This window comes from Dermacentor silvarum, chromosome 4 (genome assembly GCF_013339745.2).
Source record: "Dermacentor silvarum isolate Dsil-2018 chromosome 4, BIME_Dsil_1.4, whole genome shotgun sequence".
NCBI classification, from domain to species: domain Eukaryota; kingdom Metazoa; phylum Arthropoda; class Arachnida; order Ixodida; family Ixodidae; genus Dermacentor; species Dermacentor silvarum.
The window spans coordinates 143,190,150-143,217,722 of NC_051157.2; the positions used below are offsets into that span (position 1 = coordinate 143,190,150).

The window sequence follows — 27,573 nt, forward strand, 5'->3', positions numbered from 1 at the left end:
ACGTTATCGGGAAGCCAGCGTGGGCAGTTTCGCGGTCCACGCTTGCTGTGTGCTCTCGCGCTGCAATATTTCACGGCTCTTGCCATTCTTGCATTGTCCTATGGTGCACGAATACTTCAAAACAAGTCCTTCCTTTAATTCGAACAAATTTTCGGGCCCCTTCGAGTTCGAATTAGCGAGATTTGACTGTATAAAATTTGTTTTTACAATCCAGTTCAGTTCTGGTACCCATAAGTTAGCTGTGTCATGACGTCACGATGCACTCGCTTGCTCTATTCTCACAATCACTGCTGCTGCCACAAGAAAAACAGTTCCTGCACTCGCAACTTAGAACCAGAGCTCACCGAAAGTGGATGAAGCCGACCGGCGAGTCGTCCTCCTCTAGGCGTGCCACCAGGTACCAGGCGTCTCGGTGGCCCAGCTCCTTGCGCTTGGCGTTTTCACTCCAGCCCCACTGGCTGGCCTCGTAGAGGTCGCGCATGTTGCGAGACACCAGGTCAAAGGCCCATTCGCGAAGGTCATTGGGGGCTGCTGTGGCACGGATGCAGCTCACTCGTACCTGCAGTCCACATACAGTACAATCTCTTTGGTTGTGCCACGAGGGACCAGAGAAATATGCGCCATTTAAAAGGAATTTTATTTACAGACAAAAATGTGCATAAGTGAGGCGTCACACACCATCTTTTGAGGAATGTTAAGCACTGAGAAGTGAACGTAGCAGTTTTTTTAAAAAACTCGCAGTTTCACCAAAAAGGTGAAGCATTGATTGTGACAGCAAATTATTAGACAGCTATACCAAGTAAGGTTAGTAGCTTTATCAGTGGTACAAAATGACGTTAGCATTTGCTTACTGTCACGGAGCGGCATATTTTCGAGAGTCCGAGGGGTTTTTGACGCCAATTAACGGCCGCCAACAACGTGGTGCACTCACTATGCGGCGTATAATTTCGATTTGCGACTGTCACGGAGCGACATATTTTTGAGAGTGGTTTTGACGCTGATTATAGTGACACGTCGAATTACGGGCGTCAAAAACGTGGGGTCTTTACTATGCGGCGTACAATTTCGATTATCGACACGCCGAATTACGGGCGTCAAAAGCGTCGTGGCCTCACGGGGTGCCATCTCCATTCGAGATGTGACACGCCGATTACGGACTTAGAAGTGTGCGTGTACGTCTGCGCGGTATGCCGGGTTCGACCTTGGCCCTTGACCTTAGGAGAGAGGAGAATCTGCCATTTTTCGTCCATGGTGAAAAGGGCACGGCCAAGACTATTGGGAGCTAGAAGCCGTGAATGAGGAGAACTCTACATACCGGCAGTTTCCCTGCATAGGGAACTAGGGAAAGGAGAGGCTATTTAAGCGCAGGTTTTGGGCCCTGCTGATTAGTCTAGAAGCTGATCCTGTAATCTGCGGAGAAGCAGTCAAGGAGCTAGCGCCGTCCAGTATTGCCTGGGCCGCCTAGCCGCGTCGGAACTCCAAGTAACTAGTTGACGTACGAGACGTCAAACCAGCGTCTGCAACGAAGTCCTCAGTAGTCCGCCTCAAGTTAGCTCAACCTGCTTGAGGGAAGTCGTCGGGTCTAGACTCCCGGGAAACCCAGCTCAGCAATTCGCATCCACCTCGACAAGATCGGACCGCCAACCTTCTTCGGGAAAGCTTTGTGCACCGACTTCACGGTTTATGGACTTGCTGCTGCTGCCCGGCCATGCGTATGACACCATTTATTTTCTTTTAAACTTTGATTTCTTTTTGACTTTGTTTGAGTGAAATAATGTTAAGTGTATTCTTGTGTATTTGATCCTCGCACTGTTTCTTATGTGTATGTATTGTTAATTGCTCATCATATTTCTCTGTCATCATTGTGTTATATTAAGTTCAGGTGTGTTAGTATGTCTTATGTTTTTTTTATTATTTTATTTTATTAACTTGTGCATATTTATCAGTCGATAAATATCTTGTTTTTTGTTTACTCCCGACTCTGACTCTCTTCACTGTGTTCGCTTGAGTACGGAACGACCAACCAGCTTGTCTACCCCGTCGATCGACTTCGTGCCAACGACGAATCGGGGACAGCTGTGACACTTACTAACTAAATCAACAAGCATGGCGTCATGCGCGCAGGCAAACATGAACACATCTCACTCGATAACCACAGACATTCGCTGTCAGAATGCTGGTGTGATGTAGAGGGGTAGCTGCAGCGAGCGAATTCCCCCTTCGTGCTGCCTCTCACTTCAACGTGAACAGGTGCACGAGAACAGCGAACACAAAGCCATCAGGCTTATCGGGTCACCTAGCTTTTGCATCAACCACAGATTACCTCCACGACAGGGCATGCGCATGGTGCTCAGCCGTGCCATGCACAACCACGACCAGAGTAGAAGATGCACACTAACCTGCCCGCCTGCCCCCTTTCTAGTGCGCGCAGATCACCCTGCCCCCCCCCCCCCCACCCCCACCCCCTGTGCATGCAAGAAGACGCCGCCGCATCAAGCCACCATCCTTCTCAGATCACCATCGAACCTACAGCACATGGGGCACGGCTGCAATCTTATCGCACTTGAACTTTATGCGAAACCTCACGATGACAGCAGAAATTCACCTGGAGTGTAGTGACCAGAGTACTTCTCTGCAAGACACCGAATACTGCCCCGCAAAGCAGCAGCCGGACAGTGGCATTAGACGACCCGGCAGAATTCTGAAGACCATCCCCAGACAGCCAAACCTCAAAAAACAGACTAAAACAAAGGTGCTTGAGCACAGGGAGTCCGGAGGAGAAATAGGCAAAAGAAGGAAACACCGCGCCCAGGCCGGGTGTCGCATTACCGCAGGTCAGAGGATGGCAATTGGAAGAGACGCATTGAACCTCGGATCAGGCGGGCACTAAGAGGCTCATAGGAACAAAGCCGGCCTGCAACTTTGCACGAGGCCAGGCGCCAACATCGCTAACGCAATCGGTCGCTGCCGCCTCCGATAATTAGGAGCAACCAAGTCGCTACTTGCACCGGAACCACAGCACCAAACCACTGGTGAACTGAAATCGTCGCACCGCGTCTGATGATGCGACATTTAACCTGCGAGCGCTCTGCTAAAGTCCCACATTGTTCTATGCACTATGCTCTGTTATGCCACATTAGGTACTTTTTTTTCTGTGAACTGTTTGTATTGTTTTTGTGACATTTCTTGCCTGTATACTTTGATTATTGATCCCCAATATAAGTTTTGATTGTGTATTTGCATGTGGCATCTCATGCCCATTCTGTTCACGTAGCACACCCACAGGCGTGACACTAAAGTTCCTTACATGGAGCGTTCATATAATTGCTATTGCAATAAAATGAAAAATGTCAGGATGCTTGGCATAGCAATCACAAAATAGATTCTGGAACTATTTTACTTGCTACCTGGTCATTAGGAGGAAATCTACAGAAGAATAAAAATGGGTTAGAATTCATATGGCAGGCAACAGCAAATCATGACTGGCAGCTTACCACTAATTTTGAAAAGAAAATGTACAATCATTGCATCCTACCGATACTAACATATGGGGCAGACACTTGGAGCTTAACAAAGAATCTTGAAAAGAAAGGACCGCTCGACGAGTGATGGAACAAAAATTGACAGGTGTAACAAGAGCCATAATGACAGCAGTGCTGTTTAGAGAGCTAATGGGGATAGCCGATATTCTAGTTAACATTTTTATAGATTGCTTTCTTTACAGTTCTGCAAAGAAAAACATAGAATCCTGGTTCTTTTGTAAATAAAAAAGTTTAGTGCTTGCACTGCCAATTCAGATCAGGCAAAACAGGCCAAATGAAAAAAAAAAAAAAAACACATTAAAATCCGTAATGGCACACTGACATCCCAGCACTGCACTTTAGGACTGAAATTCGAAAGTACTAAGTTTAACTCTAATTTTCTTCAGTAGCAAACAATTCTTTTCAGTCTAGAAAATTAAAATAGACCCCAGAAGAATATTTTATCAATGGGAGCTGTTTTTTTTTTTTTTATTAATGTCATTACCTTCTCTTTAGTAACAGGAGTTTGTGTTACACAAAACACCGCAAAAAGGGAACACTAAAAACACACAGCAATGCACAGACCCTGAGGTCATCCCTGGTGTAGACAGCCGGCTCGGCAACTGCAGCTTGCAATGGGTCAGGTGATTCGTTGGCCGTTCGGACAAGGAGCGGCCCTATGTTGACTTGCTTGGTGGATTTGCGGCTGCGGACCATGGTGGCTCTAACTCCTGCCTCTGCACTTGGTCCTGCACGGTAATAATATGTAATGATAGCTTCTTTAGACAGCAAGACGTGTTCAATTATCTGCATCAACAGTATGCCTTGCGACTGCCATTAACATCCCCACATAATATTACAATACTATTATCAATCACACAATCAACAACTCAATCTCGCAAAGGCAGCAGATAAGACCAATATCTAGATATACACTGATCGATAACACTCGACACATGGCCAAAATCACTAATTTGTTCTTCTTCCTCAATGTGTCAGTGATGGATAAGGTTTAGACTTCTTTCTATGAACATTTCGTCATTACCTTTCACATTATTTTTCATTTCAGTTTTATAATGCTCCATCAAGCATCTGTATCTTCATTTCAATTTGCTTTGTATTATATTGTACTTATTGTAATTTACGTCTTCATTGTAACCAGTGACCTCTATTGACAGTTACATTTGCAGTTCCAGTTGCTTCTTTGGGCCTGCTCCTAGCATGTCATTATAGGCTTTGGTTTATTACTGTGCAACAAAAGTGCTACAAGTGAAGTCCCTCGTAGCCATTGCCTGCTGTACAGGGGATGGGAACCTCGTGAAGCGGTAATCACTTTTGTTCGTGCCTCCTACATTACAATGTTTAGAAATTAAAATTAAGGGGGGACGCGGCTTTCGCATCGCGAAAAATGGCTAAAAAATCGATTTTTTGAAAATCACATTTTCAGTTTCTGTAACTCCTATTCTATCTGATTCCGAAATATCATCACTGAAAACCAAGTAGAAGTGCTCTAAAAAAATTGTTATATCAGCCAAGGTGGCGAAAAATTGCGCGGAAATCGCGAAAAAACGGCGTTTTTCAAGCCACGATATCTCCGGAACGGCGCAGCCGAGCGCCGCCATCTTGGTCTCGTTGGAAAGCGCATTTCTCCGTCTTCAAATATGCCGCTTCAGCTATCTCCTCCATACAGAAACAAGCACACAAAAAGCAAATGATTGAAGGTCGTGCCGGAGCCACCGATTGGCCGCGCCCGCCACGTGACTCCAGCGCGGTTCGCCATTGGTCCGGTGCTCGCTCCGTGATGGCGTCGTCTGCTCCGCTTGTTGCGGTCTCCTCGCGAGCTCCGGACAGTTTCCATAATCTCGACCAGTGTTAAAGCGGGCGCTACGCGGACATCGCAGTAGCGTGGCCGATTCCGCTTTTTGTGGACGTCTCAGACCCGCGGCTAAGCATTCCGAGCATCGGTGACGCGGACTTCGCGACCGAGCTTCGGGCACGGAATGCTCGGACACGCGGCTAAGCCTTTCGCGTGTAGGCGTCTCCGACTCGGGGATGTAGCACATCGCGCGCGGACTTTTCGGATCCTTGCCTAAGCATTTCGCGCGTCGGCACCTCGGACTGTGTGACTAAGCTAATCGAGCATCGACTCGTCGAGCCCGCGGCTAGGCATTTCGCGCGTCGGCACATCGCTCATCGAGTGTCGACTCCTCGGACCCGCGGCTAGGCACTTCGCGCGTCGGCACCTCGAGCGTCGACTCCTCGAGCCCGTGGCTAGGCAATTCGCGTGTCGGCACATCGCTCATCGAGTGTCGACACCTCGAGCGTCTATTCCTCGGACCCGCGGCTAGGCATTTCGCGCATCGGCACCTCGGACTGCGCGATTGAGCTTACCGAGCGTTTGGACCCGCGACCAGGCATTTCGCGCATCGGCACCTCGGACTGCGCGACTAAGCTCGTCGAGCGTCTATTCCGCGGACCCGCGACGAGGCATTTCGCACATCGGCACCTCGGACCCGCGACTTGGCACATCGCGCGCCGACTCTATTATCGTAATGCCACGATATCTCGTAACAATACCTATCATACCACCCCTTTAATTCATAAAGAGAACCTCATCATGAGCTCTATTCACTAGGCCACTTGGGCTGGCACAGACACCTGGCTGCAGAAGTGAGGCATGATACAAAAGTACAGGCTGGAAAGCACCTAGCAGCTGCATTGCTGCCTATTTATCAGTGGCTCTCCTAACCTCCATAGCCATTGTCAATGGAAGATGATTCAGAAGGCTGCTGAAAGCCTTCATTCAGTAACATGGTCGATTCTACCAAAAGAAAACAATGCCTCACTGACTGCACTAGAGGCTGCTATCAATGAGGCAGTCTGCAGATACAACGCTAGAACTACTGTATATTTATGCCCACATAGTTCTGCACCTCACTTGGTTTGAAACCCAGGCACCATGCTCTTTGTAGAGAAGCAGTAAAGAATGCCATACAAACATGAAAAAGGCAGAACGAAGGCTCAGCAGACCAGAGGCCACATGTCCAAGAAGCCCCACGTCACAAAACACATCAAAGATTACAACTTTGGTGCGTTTTAGAGAACTGAAGAGAAGGTGCAACTTTGAGAGCCGTTTTCTCAAAACTGTTTTTTCGCCTTTCTGCTCAGTTTCTGGAGCTGATTTCTTCGTTACCGTTTAGCCTATTTTGATTCTGTTTTTTTTGTCACGTTCCTTGGACTACAGTGCAGGTCGAGACAGTCTCGCATTTTTATCTTGACTTTGTATAAATTTATGGCATGGCTATTCGTTCACCCCGAAAGTGTGCTTGGTGCGAAGGTAACTTGAAAAATGACTATCTAAAAAATTTGTGTTGCGAAAAAAAAAAAGTAAGACTGTCACGACCTTCAGCACGCATTGAGCTATGCAGTCAATACTCAACGAGCCTTCCATCATGTTTTTTAAGCTCCCTAGGCCCTCCAGAAAGTTCAAGAGAGAAAAATTCTGCTCAATAAAATGTTCTCAAGGTATCACTCTGAAACTTTGATGGAAGTATCAGGGAGACATTCTAAACATTTGTGCCAATTTTCATCAAAATCCATAAAGAAATGAGGAAGTTGATTTTCAAAGCCACGTCCCCCCTTAAGGCTATTATTATTTTTGCTACTACTCTAGAGCAACTCAGTAGTTGTGAGAGATGTGATAGCGGTGATGGGAAAGTGCTTTATTGTGCGCCCAAAGGGCGCAACGCGAGCGTTTTTACACTTTGCCCTCATCAAAATGCAGCTGTCGTAGACAGGAATCGAACCTATTACCTCGTGCTCGGCAACACAAGTAGGCACGATAACAGGGAAACAAAAGACATCTTTCTGGCTGTAGCCCATGGTTCAACGGCATGCAAATGACATGCTCTATGTCCACTTTAGGGACTGAATACTACGCTGACCAACTCTATTTTCAGCATTGGTTACCACCGTGCTTTCAAGACTGGCCGACCCTCATCAGCGATTTTTTTTTTTTTTTTCATCCAGGTTTCTCAACAAGAGTATCGCAACTGCGGCTCTAATCTCACGGGCATAATCGAGCATCTGCCAAGTACTCACTGGGGCATGACTGCAAGAAGGTTTCCATTGTAAATCACAACAAGAAATTGAATGCGTACACACTGCATTGTTAGGTATGTAATTCTGCTTTTTCTTCGTCATGACATCAAATCAAACTGAACAACAAGTGACCATCAACTACAGAGGAGCATATGGCAGAATTATTATACTGCATTATTATACTGAATACTGAATTATTATACTGAATTATTATACTGAGACAAGCACTGGCGCAGCGCCAGTGCTTGTCTCATCTCTTCTTTGTGGTTTGTCCTGGGTGTCTGCGCTGAAAATTTTTTTGCCACCTTAAAATCCTGTTTTACTGGCTACCATAACAGGCTGCTTAAAAATTAAACGTTTTCTAAGATCACGTGGTCCGTAAACGATAGTGTTTGACTGCATTTTCACTTTCATGTTTTAAAAGATGCAATTAAGATTCCCTGCCAGTGTCAAATGCCCGTCTTCTGATTCTCCCTAAAGCACCACATTATAACTTGCATCACAGGCACTCTGTCAGGGGTTCATACATTGCAAACAAGTGGATTAATTCCTAATTTGTTGATGAAACTGTTCACCCTCGCGAAACTGTCATGTTATCCGAAACTGTGAGGCTGGGCGGTCCATCATTTCACGTTTTTCCCCAGGAACTTTCTCCCATGAGTCCAAGTGAAACTGCTGCTTATCTGTGACCTGTCTTCTCGGTGTTACCCACTGCTCACTGTGTATGCTTAACGAAGCCAGTTTGGACCACATGAGCGAAACAGAAGCACATATTTCCTTCTTCCACACATCTCTGGGCTATGAAAACAGCGCTCAGTAGACTGTTGGCTGTTCTTTTTTCAATTTATAAATATTGTGACGGGGCATCAAATAGATAAAAGAGGGACAGTATTTATGTACAGGGACCGTTGGCACAGACGGCCAAGATAGCTGAACACGCGCAGCGTTTTCCGGCGATCGTCGTCTTCTTCCTTAATGCAAGGAGGCGGCCCGTAAGATATCCAGGCAAGGCTGACTAACCTAGTATAGACTACTTGATTCTTTTATTATCGCTTTCTTTCTAATCTTCAATCATCATCTAACTGCCCCGGCGGGCTGAGCACCGTCTCGGCGCAGACGAATTACATGAGGAGGCGACGGAAAAGTACGGTATGGTGGCTAGAAGGGGAGGTGGGAGCAACGCAGCCGTCGGAGAGCGTGGCACGTGTTGCAGTGATTCATGATGCCGAGTGGAGGCGCGCGCGTCGACGGTAAGATTAATGGACATCTGTGGTAAAGAGGGAGATAGCTTAGGTTTGAAGTTTAGTAAAGAAAAATCGGCAGTCATGATTTTTAATGATAATCAGGGCAGCGAGCATAGGATACAGGAGGTTACGCTGGAGGTGGTGGATAAGTACAAATATCTTGGAGTGTGGATAAACAATGGGGCTGAGTACCTAACGGAACATGAAAAATATGTAACGGCTAAAGGTAGCATAAATGCAGTTGTGATGAAAAATAGGGCACTGTTGAATTACAATAGGTACGAAGTGGTGAGAGGGATTTGGAAAGGGGCGATGGTCCCTAGTTTGTTTGACTTTCGGCAATGCGGTCTTGTGCATGAGATCAGAGGTTCGAGCAAGGTTGGAATTTAAGCAGCGAGGGGTAGGTAGACTTGCTCTGGGAGCACACGGAAATACACCAAATCAGGGGGTACAGGGCAGTAGCGCACCCAGGATCTCTGCCAGGGGGGGGTTGACAGTTTGCCGATACCATCTAAAAGCGCTAATTTCGGTTTCTTCGCGGGAAATTGTAAAAAAAATGCGCTTTTTGCAAGTGTGCAGACGATTGCGCGTCTTACATCTTAGTTGCAGTACTCAAATGCGTAAGGAAAGTTAAACAAAGTCGCATTAAGGGGTTAAACAAAGTCGGGGTTAAGACAGCCTCAGGGGGGGGGGGTTACAACCCCCGAATCCCCCCCCCCCCCCCCGTCGGTGCGCCACTGGTACAGGGTGACATGGGATGGACGTCATTTGAGGGCAGGGAAACCAGCAGCAAGATAGAATTTGAGGAGCGATTGAGAGAAATGGAGGAAAAGCGGTGGGCAAGGAGAGTTTTCAGTTATTTATACATGAGGAATGTTGACTTAAAATGGAGGAAGCTGACCAGAAAATTGTCAATCAAATATTTGGACTGCAGGAGGGGTGCAAACCACGAAACAGCGGTTCAGAAAAAGGTTAAAGAAACAGAAAGGGGTCTGTGGAAAACAGGGATGCAGACGAAATCAGCACTGGGAACATACAGAACTTTCAAACACGAAATTGCCAAAGAAAATATCTATGATAATTCTAGGGGAAGCTCTTTGTTGTTTGAAGCCAGGATGGGAGTATTGCGGACTAAGATGTACCGAGTCAAGTACCAAGGTATAGACACGTGCGGTGCGTGTGGAGAAGAGGAGGAAACGGCTGAACACCTCATACTTTTCTGTAAAGGGCTTAGCCCTACAGTGCAAAGCAACGGGGCTGATACTTTCGGGGCATTGGGGTTTAGGGACAGTGAAAGCAAAATAGACTTTAAGCGGGTACTAGAAATAACCAAACGGAGGTTATCTGAGTGGTGGCTAAAATCAAGGCAGGGGTGAAATTTCACCCACCACAAAGTACAAAATATGTTAATAGTCATGGCTAGGTGGCGTATGCCACCGCCCGATTTAAAGGGTTCAGCCTCATTCATCCATCCATCCAGATGCCTCCGCTGTAGCTTGGCTGCTGACGGAGCTAGCGAGTGCGCTCGGTTGGTATGCTTCTGTTCGGTTCTTTTTGCTCCACGCTCGTTTCTGTTTGCATTCACGCTGTGCAGTTTTGCCTCCTTGTGGTGACAATATTTTTACACGTTGCCATGCCCTAAGAAGCAATGGCAAGTCGCATGAAACGAGACGCACTCTTCTGCGCCAGGCTGCACAACAGGCTATGTTTCTGCTAGAAAAGCAGAAGAAAAAAACATCCCTTTTCTCGGTGCCTGATGAAGATGAGGCACTTAAAGCGTGGCAGCGGGACAGAACCAATATAATGTTGCTTGCCGTCGCTTGGAGATACTGAGATTATTTTTTTGCGTTTTGCCTAATTACACAATTAGTCATAATTAATTATTCAACTTCTCAAATATTATACAGTAAAAGCTCGATGATACGAATCTCACGGGGTCACGAAAAATATTCGTATTAGCCGAAATTCGTATCATCGAAACACAATTAAAACTACTGTCGAATCTCGATAATTCGAACTCGAAGGGGCCCGAAAATTTGTTCGAATTAAAAGGACGTATTCTTGAAGTATTCGTGCACCATAGCACGATGCACGAACGGTGCGAGTCGTGAAATATCGCGGCGCGCAAGCGCATAGCAGGCGCGGGCCACCAAACTGCCCACGCCGGCTAACGGTCGCTTCCCGATAACGACAGAAAACGAAGATTCAGGGAGCGAGCGGGCGGCGCCGGCACACGGGTGCGCGCGGAGACCGTCGAAGGTAAAGGGCTTTAGTCGAAGGTGAGGGAGGAGGGCGGCAGGGAAGCGGATTTCGGTGGCTCCCCTCGCCCTCCCTCTCAACTCACTCGTAGCTCTCTCACCTTCGACTCCGTGCGCGCCCGCCGCCGTGCTGGCGCCAGCTTATTTTAGCCGCCCCCTGAAGTTTCGTTTTCTGCCGTTATCGGGATGCGAGCGTTTGCGGGCGTGGCAGTTTCGTTGGCCCGACTGTGCCTCCGCCGCTGCTTCCCTCTGCGCTGCTGCCGCAGCGTGCAAGGTCAACATGTGATTAGAAAATAGAGGAGAAGGGTTCACTACCATTTTATCCGCGTGGCTGAGACGTCGGTACTACTGTATGCTAGAATACGGTTGTCTAGAACACTCTAGTCGGCACGTACACGCTTGTTCCGGCGCGATGCAGAAACGACGACCTTGCAATTTGAGAGAGAAGGAAACTTCCCCCGCGGGTTCTTTTTTTTTTTCCCCCGTTCCTTCGCGGGCGGCATTGAGGGGTCTCTCCTGAGCTCTACGGCGTAAAGCCCCTTTACTACGGCGGTGTCGGAGCAATGCCGGTCGGAGGCGCCGCCGCGTGATTTGGCGCGCTGCTAAGAGCATTGTCGGTGCGCGGTATGTTCGAAATAAGCGTGTTCGAATTCGCTTGCTTCGCGTTGACGTTGAACGAAAGCACGTTTTTCATGATAGTCTCGCTGTGCAACAATTGTGCTCAGTGTTGACGTTGCGAGGCCTAGCTCCTTAGCCAACTCCGTCCGCTTCCTCTTGGGATCCTAATCGACCTTTCGAAAAATGTCTAATTTCTCTTTAAAGGAGAGTGCTTTCCGCTTGCGAGACATAACTCGCTGCGACTAGGCAAAATGGCGCAAACACGAAGAACGCGGCCCGAAGCGCAGCAGCCACTCCATCTGACGGCTCGCTGAAAAGGAGGAAAAGTACAAAAGCACCAAAAGCGCCACCGCTTCAAGCTCTTCGCGCCCAGTTGCGGAGTCCACGCTGTCCGGCGCCGCGCCTCCGCACCAAAAGAGAAGGAGAGAAAGCGCGTGACTGCGCGCTGTTCTCTTTCGCGGCCGTCGGTGGGGCGGCGTTTATTCGTATCAACCGACGCATGCTGAAAATCGATTCGTAACAACCGTTCTCTAGCACGTTGCAAAGTAATGGGGCTCGGCCGGGACCACAGAAAAATTCGTATCATCCGGAAATTCGTATTAGCCGTGATCGTATCATCGAGCTTTTACTGTAATTACAAGAGAAGTGTAAATGAGAAAATTGTAGAGTAACATGAAAAACTCCCGATACAGCTTTTTATTGCTCAATATTACTACACGCGTACGCGCAAGGTGCCTCGAGCGGCAGGTCGCGCGGCAATGTTTCGGCAATTCGCGGGTTTCTTTCACGCTCGGAAAAACGCTCTTATGTAGCATGTGTTGAGCAACAGAAAGCTGTATCGGGAGTGTTCCATGTTGCTCTACAATTTTCTCATTGGCACTTTTCATCTAATTATGATATTTGAGAAGTTTATAACTAGTTAAGACTGATTATGTAATAAGGCGGAATGCAAAAACATAATCTCAGTATCTCCAAGCGACGGCAACCAATATTACCTTGGTTCTGTCCAACTACGTTGTATTTGCATATCTTTAAATCTTGGTGCACAATAGTTGGGACACCCTGTATATTGAATCATATATATCAAGTGCTGTCTGTCGTCCTCTTCAGTATTCTTCATGGTCACCATTCTATTTCTTCACAGTGGCGACTAAAATAAGTTTGTTTACTTAATTCCTATGTGGAATGATTTCTAAAGCATCATATATTGGTATTAATCAATTTGACAAGCAGGATGCAATGCGTCGCAGTAATATGACCTGAGGAGCTCTTCGCTGCGAGCCTAGAAATCGGTGCAGCTTTCTTTACCACACCACCAGCATAATATTATTCGCATTAGCTGAAACATTTTTTTTTTTTTCACTCCCGACGATTTGGAAAGCACGTAGCATGCGTGCGACCGAGACCAGCGAAAAATCTTTGTACCGGCCGTGACGTGCCCAAAGCCGAATGCATCTTTAAGACTTAAGCACTCATCAGAGGATGGCTGCTAGTCATTTATTGTCTCCTCTACTAACAACGTACGATATGCATTAGCTTAACGTGAGTTATGTCAAATATGCGACAGCTAATTGCGAACAAAAACGCCCGCTTCGAAACCCGCGGCACCAACCGCCGTGCCTCCGCGCCCGGCCTTTATTCTATGGCCCGGCGGCGTATTTCTATTTGCGCCCAAGCCCAGTGCTTGACCGCTGCCGCCGCCATGTGCCGCTCGTGCGTACCATGTTTTTTTTTACCATGATTCTAGCCGCCGCCATGGGAACGGAGAACACGGTGGGCTGGTGGAGACTAGGCACGACTGTGGCTGCTGCTAAGGGATCGATGCCATTCCTAAATAAACGCATCACTGTTTTGATGATCCAAATATAACCTCACTATCAGGGAGGGAGCAGTCTACCTGACTGGAGCAGTATTTTTTTTAATTGGGGTGTTGCTACGCTGCGCTCCGCAACACCCCAACGACCGCCGCTTCGCGTCGGCGCCCGGCACCGCGGCTTCCGCCGCGGCCCCGGGGTTCAACCGACCGCGCTGCCAAACAGTGAGGGAAAAAAAAAAGAACAGCGTGATACTAAGAAAAAAAGTTTCTAGCCAAAGCGAGATTCGAACCCGCGTACGCCTGGACCCAAAGCGAGCGTCGCAACCACTAGGCCATACAGCTACTTTTTTTTTCTTTATTGCCTCGCATGTCACAGATCTTACGAGCGCAGAAGAACATAGTCATACTAACGGGATCATATATCGGTGAACCGTCAGCTGTTTGCTGACTATACATGTCATCAGTATTTCGGCATGTGCGACAAGAGTTCCAATCTAGGAACCCACTCCGGTACAAACGTCTGCACCTTCTGCACTTCCGACAAAATTGGACACAAATTCGCAAAAATGTTCGCGAACGGGTCGCACATCAATATCTGCATTGTGTGCAGCCGTCCGCGTTCGCCATATGCTGTGCAGGCCCAGGAGCATGACAAGATCAAAAGGCACGCCATCGTCGTTTTCAACCGTGAGATAACGGATACCATGCGGATTTAATGGCAACTCTTTTTTCAGAGTTCTCTGTAAGATGTCCCAGAACACCCCGCTCCAGCAATCTAAAAACACGTGTTCAATGGTCTCTGGTTTTTTGCATAATAAACAGTTAGTACCCCACGGAACAAATAAACCCCTATCTTCTAACCATGTTTTAACGGGTAAGGTTCCTGTGTGCCAGCTTAAAAAAAAAAGGTTTTAACCCCTGGCGCAACAAGCATTCTTTTAACGCGTTTCAAGACATCTTTTCCTGGGCCTACACAGTATAATTCACGGTACAATGGCGCACTGGAAATAACACATCAACGAGGTCTTTGTACAGTTTCTTACGTGACACCTCGGTCAAGTATTCAAAGAAAAGCGTACCGATAAGAAACGGAAAGATGTAACTACTTCTTTTAGATATCCCCGTACTGGCCCTTGCTCACACACCGAAGACAACAAATTCCGGTAGCACTTTACCCAGCCTTAGTTGAATCATAGTTCTGAGAAACGTGTCATCTACATCTCGAAGAAAAACAAATCGACTGACGAGTTGTCTTACATACAGATGTACTAAACCAAGCCCACCATCACGCACTCGTTTAAATAGATTTGTACGGCTCGGTTTTTTTTTTTTTTTTTTCCCCCATACAGAGCTCCAAATAAAGACCGCGAACACTCTGTGCATTTTTTTGTACATTTAACCTGCTGCAATGTAAGACCTGCCTTACATACCATAGCTTGCTTACGAGAAATATGTTGCAAGTCGTGGCCCGTAAGAAAATGGACTTATCCCAGCCTTTCCATCTCTGTGCTTTTTCACGCAACACTTCTGTTTGTTTTTTCCAATAAGGCTCGTTGTCACAGTAGTACTGCAGGGGCACACCTAAGTATTTTGTCGGTGTTTCTTGCCATTTAATGTTCATAAACACCCTGGGTGCAACGTCCCATTCCTCATGCCAAAACCCAAGGCACTTGTCCCAGTTTACAGCACTACCACTTGCCTGACAAAAACTTTTTACAGCATTGACAGTATGCATTACACTTTCATGATCAACGCAGAAAACTACAATGTCATCACTTAGCGTAAGCAAGAAGGCTGACTTCTCTTTTGTATATATATTGAACCTTTTTGTCTAAGCGTAATTAGGAACGACGCGATACGAGGATTCAACTGGTAGGCCATACAGCTACGCTTTCAAAGCTTGCATTCATACGAACGATTGCCAGCGATTGCGTTCAAGTGCTCTTCGCGCTCTTGGCGAAAGAAACCACCTAGAAACATGGTACGCGCGAGCGGCGCATGGCGGCGCCAGCGGTCGAGCACTGGGCTTGGGCGCAAATAGAAACACGCCGCCCAGCGAGCGATCTTGCTGGCGACTGCAGCGCCGCCGCTGCTGTCATGATTGCTTGCAACTAGACCATTGTCTAGTACACTCTGCTCGCAACACTCCGCCGCCGCCATTGCTCTCACCTCCCCCTTCTAGCCACCGTAAGTACGGCTCTTTATTCTATGGTACGGCTTCAGTCGGGATACGTGCACGACGTCACAAGATGGCAGGGTAGATGGTGAACTGTTAGTGGGGTGATTTCATAGTTCACGTCACTAAGTTGCCTTAAAACCTTCTAAGGTCCGGTGTAATAACGCGATAAAAGCGTTTCGGAGAGACCGACGCGACGAGAAGTCCAGAGAAGCACAAGAGGTGCCGGTGGCTGCGGTCGTAACGGTCCTTTTGGCATAATGGACCTTTTTCCAATTCAGCTATGCGCATGCGCGTACCCTTGCCCCAGCCGCATTCCACGCCGCGTTGGTTAAAGTTGGTCTTTATTCTATGGCCGCGTCGCCATTATCGCAGGGCAGGTGTGCGAAGTGAGTGCGTGAACCCTTGCATGATCAGCGGCAATTTCCCGAGTTTGATGGGCTGAACAATAATTTTTCTCTTGTTCTTGGACGAGAATATTGGTTAAAGGAAATACTTAGCAGTTCGTGGGAAAGACTGCAAGCACTTTTGTCGATGAAAACAACTACGTGAACTAATGCTCGAGCGATAGGCGCAGTGTTTGTGACGAATCTCATGCCGGGCACTTACTGTACTGTCGATTGCACAAACCGGCGTGGAATGGTTAACGTATTGTACTGCAGTGGAGCGCACGGTCAAATTAAAAAAGAAAAAAAGTACCCCATGTTATCAGTGAGTTCTCACGCGATTCTTGCTGAGTGAGGCAAGCCTGCGTTCTGGTAACATCACACTAGCGCTGTGATTATTGCACTTCTCGCCTCACGACTGACTCGGAAGTCACGGAGATGTTTTAATCTACGGGTATGTATACCGCACGGCTTTTCCCATTGGCTTAAGAACGTGTTACCGCATGCAGGCGGAAATAGCTGTACGGTTACGTGGGGCCAAACGAAAAGAAGAATCGCGACACACCCGCGGTGCCGCATTATACAAAACTCTCGAGTCTTACTTTTTGCTGGCAAATGAAGTTTTACGCGCCCGACAAAACAACGTGTTGCGTCCACCTACCTTCCGCTTACTCCCCCTCGTACTGTGTTGCGTCCACTTATTCCCCAGTACCATGCCATATACGATAGATATCTCGAGATAAAACAACACTTGCCCTGTAGTACACTCGCAGTACGTGTGCAGAAGTTTTGCACGTTGTTTTTTCATCATGGTGAGCTGCTTGCATGCCCGCTCTTGATTGTAAGCACGTGCGTGCATGCGTATGTTGACCGCCTCCTTCAAGTCGAGCCACTCCAAACGACGGTCGAGTTTATCCTGAAGAAAGTCCTGCCGCAGCGCGTTTGACGCTCACACATGCCTTCGCCAGTTGAATCAAAGTACTGACCAAGCTGTTGAAGAATAAAGGCTGGTGCATCTCTCCAATCTTGGTTACAAACGGCCTGCACGTCGCATCAGCCTGTTGCCGTCGCATCGGTAAATGTAAACTGTTTTATTACTACACGCGAGCAAATACGCGCGTGCTAGAGCAGGACGATGAGAAGCTATATACTTCAACAACACAAGCGACAAAATTAAAAATAAATAAAAGCAGGGACAGCCATTGCGAGAGACTGCTTGGTCAAACGCTACAATGCTCTGCGTAGAGGCAAGCGGCGGGAGTGCATGTGTCTTGCCCGTCAAAGTTAGTTGAAGTGGCGGCCGCTAGAGGGGTCGCTTACTGGAAAAAGGTCCATTGTGAGTCTGATAGTCGGTCATGACTCATGAGCAATCTGACGTGCCAGATGGGCTCGTGCGGCAGCATCGCGGGCATACTCCGTGGTATGTTGTAGAACAGCAGGTAGGAGCGTCTCAAAAGGCAATGTAGGGGCCGTATTCTGAAACGTTCCCCTAGGCGAAATTTCTTTTTTCGCTTTTAGGCGTGCGCCGATTGGCTGTTTTAGCAAAATTGGATGAGCTGATTTGGGTGGTTGAGCCCGACGTCATTCAATTTTGCTCAACCAGCCAATCAGCGCGCACACCAGAAAGCGAAAAAAGAAATTTCGCCTTGGGGAACATTTCAGAATACGGCCCCAGGGTGGTGGCCATACAGGAAGTAAATCTGCGAAAAACCGGCGGTGTCGTGACGGGAGGAGTTGTACGCGAACGTGACGTATGGCAAAGCGCTGTCCCAGTCCCGATGATCGTCAGACACTTACATCGACAGCATATCGGTTAAGGTGCGGTTCAGCCTTTCAGTGAGCCCGTTGGTCTGCGGGTGGTACGCAGTAGTGAGCTTGTGCTCCACAGAACAGGAACGAAGGGTGAGTCATGTACGCAGTAGTGAGCTTGTGCTCCACAGAACAGGAACGAAGGAGGTCATCGACAAGTAGCGGCCTCGGTCTGTGAGCAGTTGCCGAGGAGCACCATGACAAAGGATGACGTCATGAAGCAGAAAATCGGCGACGTCAGTGGCGCAACTAGTCGGCAAAGCTCGCGTGATGGCAAAACGCGTAGCGTAGTCGGTCGCAACTGCGATCCACTTGTTCCCTGAAGTAGACGAAGGAAATGGACCGAGGAGGTCGAGACCGATGCGTTAGAATGGCTCCTGGGGTATGTGAATAGGATGCAGAAGGCCTGCAGGCAACCCTGAGGGCCGTTTACGTCGCTGACAAAGGTCACACGCAGCAACGTAGCGTCGAACAGATCGCTACAGACCAGGCCAGAAAAACCGGCGCCGCACGCGATCGTATGTGCGGTATACGCCAAGATGGCCAGCGGTCGGAGCATCGTGGAGTTCTTGGAGAACAGTACCACGAAGATGCTTGGGGAGAACAAGCAAAAGCTCTGGGCCGTTAGGAGTGGTACTACGATGGTAAAGAATAATGTCGTAAAGCTCAAACAGACGAAGCGATGGGTCGGGCTGACGAGAATGGAGGCGGTCAATTATAGATCGTAACGTGTCGTCACTTTGCTGTTCAGCACATATGTTGGCCAGATCTGCAATAGCCGTGACGAAGTCAGCGGTATCACGTTCGGCAGTGTCGGGAGGGTCAACAGGGTAGCAGGATAAACAGTCAGCATCTTGGTGCATCCGGCCAGATTTGGAGCCACACTTGTTATATAAGGTTATTTGTGTTCGCCTGATGTGAGCCTGAGATCTACTCCCGCATCTCGGTGCCCGTGAGGTACTCTCTTGTGTGAATGTTCCGCATTGTCCGCTACTAGAGTAGCGCGCTATTGAGCCACGGAGGGTCAGACCAGGTCGAGCTCTGCCTCGACGCGTGGGCAGGCCCCGCGCACCCACTAGAGCCCCTAGGTTTCCGGGGCACCCTCATCAAGACTCTCCCGATAGTGACAACTCACCCCCTCGCCCTGCTGCGGCCTCACGTGATCGACATTGTGTGTTAGGTGCTCATAGACAACCGAGCGCAGCACTCAGTCTTGCTGGATTGTCTGTTGCCAGGTGTCTGACTGGCCAACAGGGGGAACCTTCCAGAAAGCGCATCGCTGTCTGTTCGAACTCCGCCGTTGTCGGCTTCTCTACCTGGTTCTTCTGGTTATGCTAGTCTCTTAAGGCCCCAGGTACCGCGACCCGTTAGACGAGAGCACTCAACATCTTCCTCCTCTTCTGACGCAGGTGCTGAACCCGACGGTGATCGAGTGGGAGCTCCGGCACTTGCATGCGCGGAAGAGGCAGACCAAGTAAGTGAACTTGTATACCGGTTGGAGCACGGCTTAAACCTGGCAGATCAAGGTGGTCCGTTTGATAGCGGTGTAGCTAACTTGGTGCCGCAACCCTCCAGTGCAGGAAAACGATCCCGTTCAACCGCCTGCTGTAGGACCTGCAGTGTGCCAGGAACCAGACGTCGCAGCACAAGGAGAGCAAGTGGACGCTCCACCGCCAGCAGCACCAGGCCAGCCCGCCGGTCCCCTTGACGTGCCCGTTCAAGAGGCACCCATCAACGCCGAAATGGCCCAGCAGCAGCATCAAGGTGCATTTCACGCCAACGTCCCTCCTATCCCCGAAGGGCAAGAAGCGAACCTTGCCCTAGTGGGCCATGCCTGCATCAGGCCGGTGATTCAGGCGGCATTCAAGGCCCGCACCTCGACAGACGGCCTGTTTGCTCGAAAGGTGGCCCGTAACAATATGTAGACAATTTTATACCAAGCCTCTCAATAAACACCAATTACTCAGTGTTTGCACTTGACACATTGCCACTTTAGCTATCCTTTTGTTTCCATATCACACTTAATGAAAGAAACATGCCTCCCACAGTGCCATATTTCTTTCCTGGCAAATATGGCAACCATAGATGTAATCTGCTTTGTTTATATGCTGGCACTGCCCATCCTTCTGCCTCATAAAACTAGCAATTCAACACCCAGTTGTTGCTTTTGCTAAACATTTATATTCTACACTATTTAAGAACACTGCTATTCACGCGTGTGTCACCAAGTTAAACACCTTGGTCTGTTCGATACACTCAAATGCTTCATCGTGATCATTACTTGCATGGTTACAAGCCTTGAAAATCTTTCTCTACAGTAAACTGCCCAACACTACCTCAAAGCTATTCTAACCTACTAAGAAAGATGCCCACATTTGTTCCCAGTTCCTGAGCATAACAGCACAACCATGCTGTATATATTGAATACAATCACACAAAAGCAAATAGCTTTCTTTGGCTCTTTCACGTGTTTTTGTAGTTGGTGATGCAGAGGCCATTTGCTCAAATGCAACCGAGTTGCACATGTGTTCGTTGTCAAACACCAGTTATGATAGCTCTTTGAGAAACATGTTCTTACGCGACAGCTTTGGGGTGTCTGAAGGTTTACATGCTGTGGTGAAGTGCTCGGGAAGGACAGACCTCTCCCGCTGTACAAGAGGAGGATGACAGTCACCTGTCATTTCTTTCAGAGTACGCTCCCATAAACTTCTGTGCAGCCTTATTATATTGCTTCTGCCGAGAATCTTCATCTCCCGAAAATGACATTCATACATGCAGGTACTGCAATGTGCAGGTAAATGCAGCACACCCTTCTTGTTTAGATTGAGGTTTTAGATATGGGATAAGAACCAGCTCCTCTGAAGCAATTGAGGACTTCAAGGAGAAAGATCTATGCAAATGAGTACACAGCCCTTTGTGTGTGGATCATTCCTGCAAATTTCCTAAACAAGCTTGTATCAGAAAGCATAGATGCTTTCCAGAAAACACTGATTGCAAAGAGGACGGAGTAATCAAGTGGCCTCTTCATGATAACTTGCAGTGATCTAAGGGCATCCTGTTTTTATAGATGGTGGCAAACTGTCACGGAGTGGCATATTTTCGAGAGTTGTCGAGTGGTTTTGACGCCAATTAACGGCCCCCCAAAAAACGTCGTGTCCTCACTGTGCGGCATATAATTTCGAGAAGGCGACACACCGATTAACGGGCGATAAAAACGTCGTGGCCCCACGGGGTGGCACCTCATTTTGAGAAAGCGACACGCCGATTAACGGGCCCAGAGGTGTGCGTGTGCGTCCATGTGGTGCAGTGCCGGGGTTCGACCTTGGAGAGAGGGGAACCTACCGTCCTTCCCTCCTGGTGAAAAGGGCGCGGCCAAGACTTTTGGAAGGAGTCATGAAATAATTAGGTGAACTCGGCATACCAGGCAGTTCCCCTACATAGGGAACTAGGGAAAGGAGAGGCTTTTAAGCGCAGGTTTTGGGCCATGCTAATTAGTCTAGAAGCTGAACCTATGAGCTGCTGAGAAGCCGTCGGGGGGGGCTAGCGCCGTCCAGTATCGCCTGGGCCGCCTAGCCGCATCAGAACTCCAAGTAACTAGTTGACGTACGAGACGTCAAACCAGCGTCTGCAACGAAGCTCACGGTAGTTCACCTCAAGTTAGCTCAACCTGCTTGAGGGAAGTTGTCAGATCTAGACGCCCGGGAAACCCAGCCCAGCAATCGTATCCACCTAAACAAGGTCAGCTCGCCAGCATTCATTGGGAAAGCTCTGTGCGCCGACTTCACGGTTCATGGATTTGCTGCTGCTGCCCGGCCATGTGTATGACACCATTTGTTTTCTTTTGAACTTTGTTTTAGTGAAATACTGTTAAGTGTATTCTTGTATATTTGATCCGCGCCTGCTTCATGTCTATATCCACTGTTAATTGCTCGTCATATTTATTTGTCTTCATCATTGTGTTATATTAAGTTCAGGTGTGTTAGTCTGTCTTGTGTCTTTTTTATTATTTTATTTTATTAATTTGTGTATATTTATCAGCTGATAAATACCTTGTTTATTTGTTTACTCCCGACTCCGACTCTCACTGTGTTCACTTGAGTACAGAACGACCAACCGGCTTGTATACCCCGTCGATCGACTTCGCGCCGACAACGAACAGGTGACAGCCGTGACATAAACTGGCGTCCACGACAGGACGTTCTGTACAAAAGCAGCACGGTGAACGGAGAACGATCATCATGGAGATGGATCGATTAGTGCTACTGACACATTCTTGTGCAGTGTCGAACACACGTGCATGCGAATTGTGAACGCACGGTTTTTGGCGGTGTAGCGGCATTTTGGAGGGAATGGAATCTGAAAAGTGGATAGAAAGAGGCGCACTGTTAGGCCTAGAGGGCGATGAGCTGAGGGCATGGGTTGCGGAACATCAGGAGTAGGCATCGGCCCAAGAGAAAAAGCGAGGGCGGCGAAGAAAGCTGGAGAGCGCGAAATACGGTTGTTACAATTAAGGATTCAGCTTATTCAAAGTGGCAACGAGAGCAGGGCTAGCAACGAGCACCTAGAAATACAGGAGGAGCAGCAGAAATGTCGGGCGCCTGTAGAAGTCGCGCACGGAAAGTGCGAAGAAGTCGCGCGCACGGTTCTACCGATGGTACAAAGAGAGGCTAATCTTTGTGAGCCTAAATGTATGTTCACAGGTGATGCCAGATCCGTAGACCGTGGCGTAGTTGTTGAGGAACCCTTTGATGGGGACCGGATTGAGCGCGACGAGATACTGTGGCAATGGAATGCTAGAGAAGCAGCTAGGCCAGCCTTGAACGATTCGACACAGTTATCTGGGGAGTACGTCGCGAAATTATCTCTTGCAGAAGTAGTCCAAAGTGGCGCAGACTCGTTAGACAAGAGCACCAGTGCAGACTCCAATCGGTCAGAAAAGTGCGCTAAAGCGCAATGTATGCAGGACAGCGCAGTTGTGGACAGCTCCCAAGTATGTGAGCTACGTGGTGCAAAAGAAAATAGCTGCATTGCCCCGAGGTGTTTGAAGCTCTCTGCCAGTCCAGGTAGCAATGAGAGGAATGATTCACCCATTAATCATTCAGACTGCACGTTGGAGACAGAAATCGTGACCGACGATATGCGTGCCGGTCATCATGAGATGCGAGCAGAAGGCTCGGAAATTAGCACCGGAAAGCGTGCTAGGAGAAAGAAGAGAAATGAGCGGTGTCGCAGAGTCCGTAATGCGGCAGAGAAGGCAACGAAGCCAAATAAAGCAAAAGGCGCTAATCCCTGTTGGGAGCGCAGTCAAAGAGTTCTAAAGGCACGTGTGTCGATTGGAATGTTTCCAGTAAGAGCGCGTCCGAGCCACCAGGTGAAGAAGAAAAGAAAGGGCCATTCGGCGCGGGGGTGGACAAAAGCAAGGGGGCAATCATGTTCCCCCTCGTTCGGTTCTTCGCGTGGTGTGCTAGGCATGGCACAGGTGAGCGAGCCGGTACGGCACTGCGAATTAGTCATACGCATCAGTGAAGTCGCAGTGCGATGCCTGAGAGGCATGTTACCTGTCTGTAAAGTGTCGGGGGTGGGCAGCGAGAATGACCTCCGTACCTTGTGTGTTTCCTCGCTGACCAGACGAGCTGTCAAACCGCACCTGCCTCGAATACGGCTTAAGGATATGGTGCCCATTGACTATTCGGAATGAAAATCGGCAATACAGGTTTTGTAGGAAGTTTGTTTGTTTCTTTATTTTTTCGTGTTCGGTTAATGTTTTGGAGATCTCCGATACTGGAGAGTGTTTCATTAAGCAAGTTATAGGGATTTGTTTAAATTGTTTTAAAAGCTCTCCAATATTCTCAGCTGGTTAGCGCACGCAAAAATTTTTGAAACTTTATTTCTTTGTATGTCGTTCTTTCTTAGGCGGGTAGACTTTTTGAGTGAGATACTCTGGCAACGTCAAGTCCAGGCTATTTGTTTGAATCCTGTAGTGGCGTGCTTGAGTACGAGTTCACTTGACAGAAGTGTTCGCGAGATTTTTTTTTCCCTTTGAGAGCTTTATTTCAAGAAGCCATTGTGTAACCTTGCCTTTTGGGAAGTGTTTGTGCCGTTCCTTTAAAGTGTGTCTTGCGCGGACCCAGAGAGGCAGAGCTTTGGTGCGTGTCTCACACGTGTATTTGGAAGACAACAGCATTTTGCGTTTCATTTGGTGCGTGGAAGTACTTTGCAATATGCACGAATGTTCTGGTAGTATTGAGCGCGTACATGGCGCAAGATTTTTTTTTGCAGTTTCACTAGTATGTGTGTTAATCACGGATGTGGAGTGGACAGACTGTTTGTGGCGTTTGTGCTACATATGATATTTTCAGTGCCATTTATTTGGGGTCATTCTGCAGTTGAGTTGGAGAATTTTGGTGTTGTGTGCCTGGACGTGTGGTGTTCTGTTCATTTTTTTTTTTTTCGTATAGTACACATTGTTATTGGATGTATAATGTTATGTATACATGGAACGGTGTTTTTTCTTTTTCTTGTTTTTTTTTTTTCTCTCGAAAATGCCACTCGTGTAAGTGAATATTATGTGATAATATTCTGAAAGTGGGGGGCAGTGTCACGGAGCGGCATATTTTCGAGAGTTGTCGAGTGGTTTTGACGCCAATTAACGGCCGCCAAAAAACGTGTCCTCACGGGGCAGCATAGTCTCTCGAGACATCGGCACGCCGATTAGCGGCCGCCAAAAACATGTCCCTCACTGTGCGGCATATAATTTCGAGAAGGCGACACACCGATTAACGGGCGTCAAAAACGTTGTGGCCTCATGGGGTGGCATTTTGTTTCGAGAAAGCGACACGCCGATTAATGGACCCTGAGGTGTGCCTGTGCGTCCGTGTGGTGCAGTGCCGGGGCTCGACCTTGGAGAGAGGGGAATCTACCGTCCTTCCCTCCTGGTGAAAAGAGCGCGGCCAAGACTTTTGGTAGGAGTCATGAAATAATTAGGTGAACTCTGCACACCGGCAGTTCCCCTACATAGGGAACTAGGGAAAGGAGAGGCTATTTAAGCGCAGGATTTGGGCTCTGCTGAGAGTCTATGAGCTGCTGAGAAGCCGTCGGGGGGCTAGCGCCGTCCAGTATCACCTGGGCCGCCTAGCCGCGTCGGAACTGAGAAGCCGTCGGGGGGCTAGTGCCGTCCAATATCGCCTGGGCCACCTAGCCGCGTCGGAACTCCAAGTAACTAGTTGACGTACGAGACGTCAAACCAGCGTCTGCAACGAGGCTCACAGTAGTTCGCCTCAAGTTAGCTCAACCTGCTTGAGGGAAGTCGTCAGATCTAGACTCCCGGGAAATCCAGCCCAGCAATCGCATCCGCCTCAACAAGATCGGCTCGTCAGCTTTCTTCGGGAAAGCTCTGCGTGCCGAGCTCACGGTTTATGGACTTGCTGCTGCTGCCCGGCCATGCGTATGACACCATTTTTCTTTTGAACTTTGATTTCTTTTGAACTTTGTTTTAGTGAAATACTGTTAAGCGTATTCTTGTATATTTGATCCGCGCCTGCTTCATGTCTATATCCACTGTTAATTGCTCGTCATATTTATTTGTCTTCATCGTTGTGTTATACTAAGTTCTGGTGTGTTAGTCTGTCATGGGTGTTTTTTATTATTTTATTTTATTAATTCGTGTATATCAGCCGATAAATATCTTATTTTTTTGTTTACTCCCGACTCTGACTCTTTCACTGTGTTCGCTTGAGTACGGAACGACCAACCGGCTTGTATACCCCGTCGATCGACTTCGCGCCGACGACAAACAGGTGACAGCCGTGACACACACATGTTCCCTCTATTTACTGGAAATAAGGTTTTGCTTCCTCAGTAAACACCACCACTGCCACCTCACTGAAGGGATCTGTGGTACTTGACTTGGCCATTTTCAGTGCCACATTCAGAGTCAGGTGCACATTTAATTGCACCGAACCGAGATGCCTATGTGCGTCTGTGTGTATGCAGGTTGTTTAATTAATGTAATTGTCATGACCACTTGTCTATCGTTCGTTTACGATTTACAGGCTGGCCAGATGGCCTGCCCTTCGGTTGTGAATAACATTACATGTATAAAGGTGTTTTACGATACTGCCTCTAACCAAACATTTTGTGTACATTTAAGTAAGTGAAGGCTGCAATATTTGCTTCGAGATTTGAAGGCTTCCTTATTTTTCTAGAAGATTATGTAGACTTTTTTTTTTCTCCATTATTCGGTACCTCTGTACAACAGGGTCGTAAGTAAAAGAAGTTTAGTTCTGTTTGGGTTTAGCTAAATACTGTCCAACGAGCTCAGCGACGATGAATGGCGTTGCCGCGCACTATCTACGTCAGTAAAGGAGGCGCTAAACTGCGTTATAAGACCCATAAGGCGGAGCTATCGTAAACATATACAGACTGCATCTCACGCAAACTTTCACGCTAACAGCGGATTTCACATTTAGCAAAACAAGCATGCGAGCGTACGCTGACCGCACACAAAAGTGGGGAAAACATTTTCTGTCTTGATGTCTCGCGTTTAACGGGGCTGGCAAGTAGACATGCATTCCGCAGTAGCAAACTTAGCGAGTGCCTTACGTTGCCACTCGATCGTTTATTCCACTTATGCGAATAAAACCAAGTCAGACAGCTACGCTGCTCAACTTTTCAAGACGTCAGTACCAGCGGAAATAAACAAACTGGAAACTGGGCAGCGAACACTGAATGCCAGACGTGCGCGTCAAAGTCGTGAATGAAAATATAAAACTCGGCGCCATTCGGCTCTTAAAAACAGTAAAGCTTCACGTCGACAGACGCCCAGCTAACAGCGAAGCAAACAATAACGTCCTTGAAAGCAAACGGGCAGTGACCCGGAGTAAACATTGGCGCGTTGCAGAAATAACGGGACGTCTCTCATTACACAAGACCGCTAGGACATTGGCAGCCCAGCCACAAGTGAAAGTCGTTGGCGAGACCAATGCTACAGAATAAAGAAGTCGGGGCCAGCAGCCTACTTACTTTAGTGAAGTTCTGTAAACGTAGCGCGCGCGAAAAACATCAGAACGCGGGAAAACAGAACTGCGTGAAAGCGGCCATGCCGTGATGACACTGGCGATACACCTTTCCTCGATTGCAAACACGCAGCCCACCTGCCGCGCCAGACTGGCATGGTAGTGTGATTACAATAGCATGAGGGAAGTTCTCCCACGCCTGCTTGGTGGAAAGCTGCCGGGGCTGCAACTGCAGATAATCGCAAGTACAACGAGAACGGTTCTTGCTGTTTTTTTTTTTTTTTTTTTTTTTTTTTTTTTTTTTTTTTTTTTTTTTACAGCGGCCGGTGAGCGCGAAGTTCGCGCTCACATCTCAGTGACCGACAGGTCAGGATACATATATATATATATATATATATATATATATATATATATATATATATATCACCGGTCCCTTCCGCTCCGTGAAGATATGGTCGAACAGCGAAGCTGTGTTATGTTACGTTTTGCCCCAGACGTGCCGAAAAGGATCAGACAAGCTCCGGGTGAACGACGTTTATTAACCCATGCTTGTGGGTTCGTGGCTCGGGCAAGAAGGAGGCCGCTAGCGAGCTTGACTCTGCTTTTAACACTTAGTGGCGCATGCGCACT

The 27,573-nt window shown here is 48.0% G+C and overlaps 2 protein-coding genes across 3 annotated transcripts; one reads left to right on the plus strand and one right to left on the minus strand.

The window, feature by feature from the left end:
* Positions 1 to 307: 307 nt before the first annotated feature.
* On the minus strand, positions 308 to 27,046 carry LOC119450702 (N-alpha-acetyltransferase 40-like). Its single transcript, XM_037714227.2, has 3 exons — positions 26,951 to 27,046; positions 4,107 to 4,270; positions 308 to 559 (listed from the first exon to the last, which is right to left on the minus strand). Exons 2-3 carry the CDS (start codon positions 4,236 to 4,238, stop codon positions 341 to 343), a joined length of 351 nt encoding a protein of 116 aa, XP_037570155.1. The 5' UTR covers positions 4,239 to 4,270; positions 26,951 to 27,046; the 3' UTR covers positions 308 to 340.
* Positions 4,759 to 19,909, plus strand: LOC119450700 (uncharacterized). Of its 2 annotated transcripts, none has more exons than XM_049666150.1 (3): positions 4,759 to 4,846; positions 19,339 to 19,403; positions 19,505 to 19,909. In XM_049666150.1, exons 2-3 carry the CDS (start codon positions 19,382 to 19,384, stop codon positions 19,852 to 19,854), a joined length of 372 nt encoding a protein of 123 aa, XP_049522107.1. In that variant the 5' UTR covers positions 4,759 to 4,846; positions 19,339 to 19,381; the 3' UTR covers positions 19,855 to 19,909. The 2 variants fall into 2 exon arrangements, with proteins under 2 accessions (XP_049522107.1, XP_037570154.1); XM_037714226.2 differs by lacking the exon at positions 4,759 to 4,846 and adding an exon at positions 15,629 to 15,745.
* Positions 27,047 to 27,573: the final 527 nt, after the last annotated feature.

Coding starts and splice junctions, on each gene's coding strand:
- LOC119450702 (XM_037714227.2), bottom strand. CDS start 4,238: ATGGTCCGCAGCCGCAAATCCACCAAGCAAGTCAACATAGGGCCGCTC. Junction 560..4,106: donor ACACCAGGGATGACCTCAGG/GTCTGTGCATTG, acceptor TGTGGACTGCAG/GTACGAGTGAGCTGCATCCG.
- LOC119450700 (XM_049666150.1), top strand. CDS start 19,382: ATGCGCGGAAGAGGCAGACCAA. Junction 19,404..19,504: donor GCGCGGAAGAGGCAGACCAA/GTAAGTGAACTT, acceptor GCAACCCTCCAG/TGCAGGAAAACGATCCCGTT.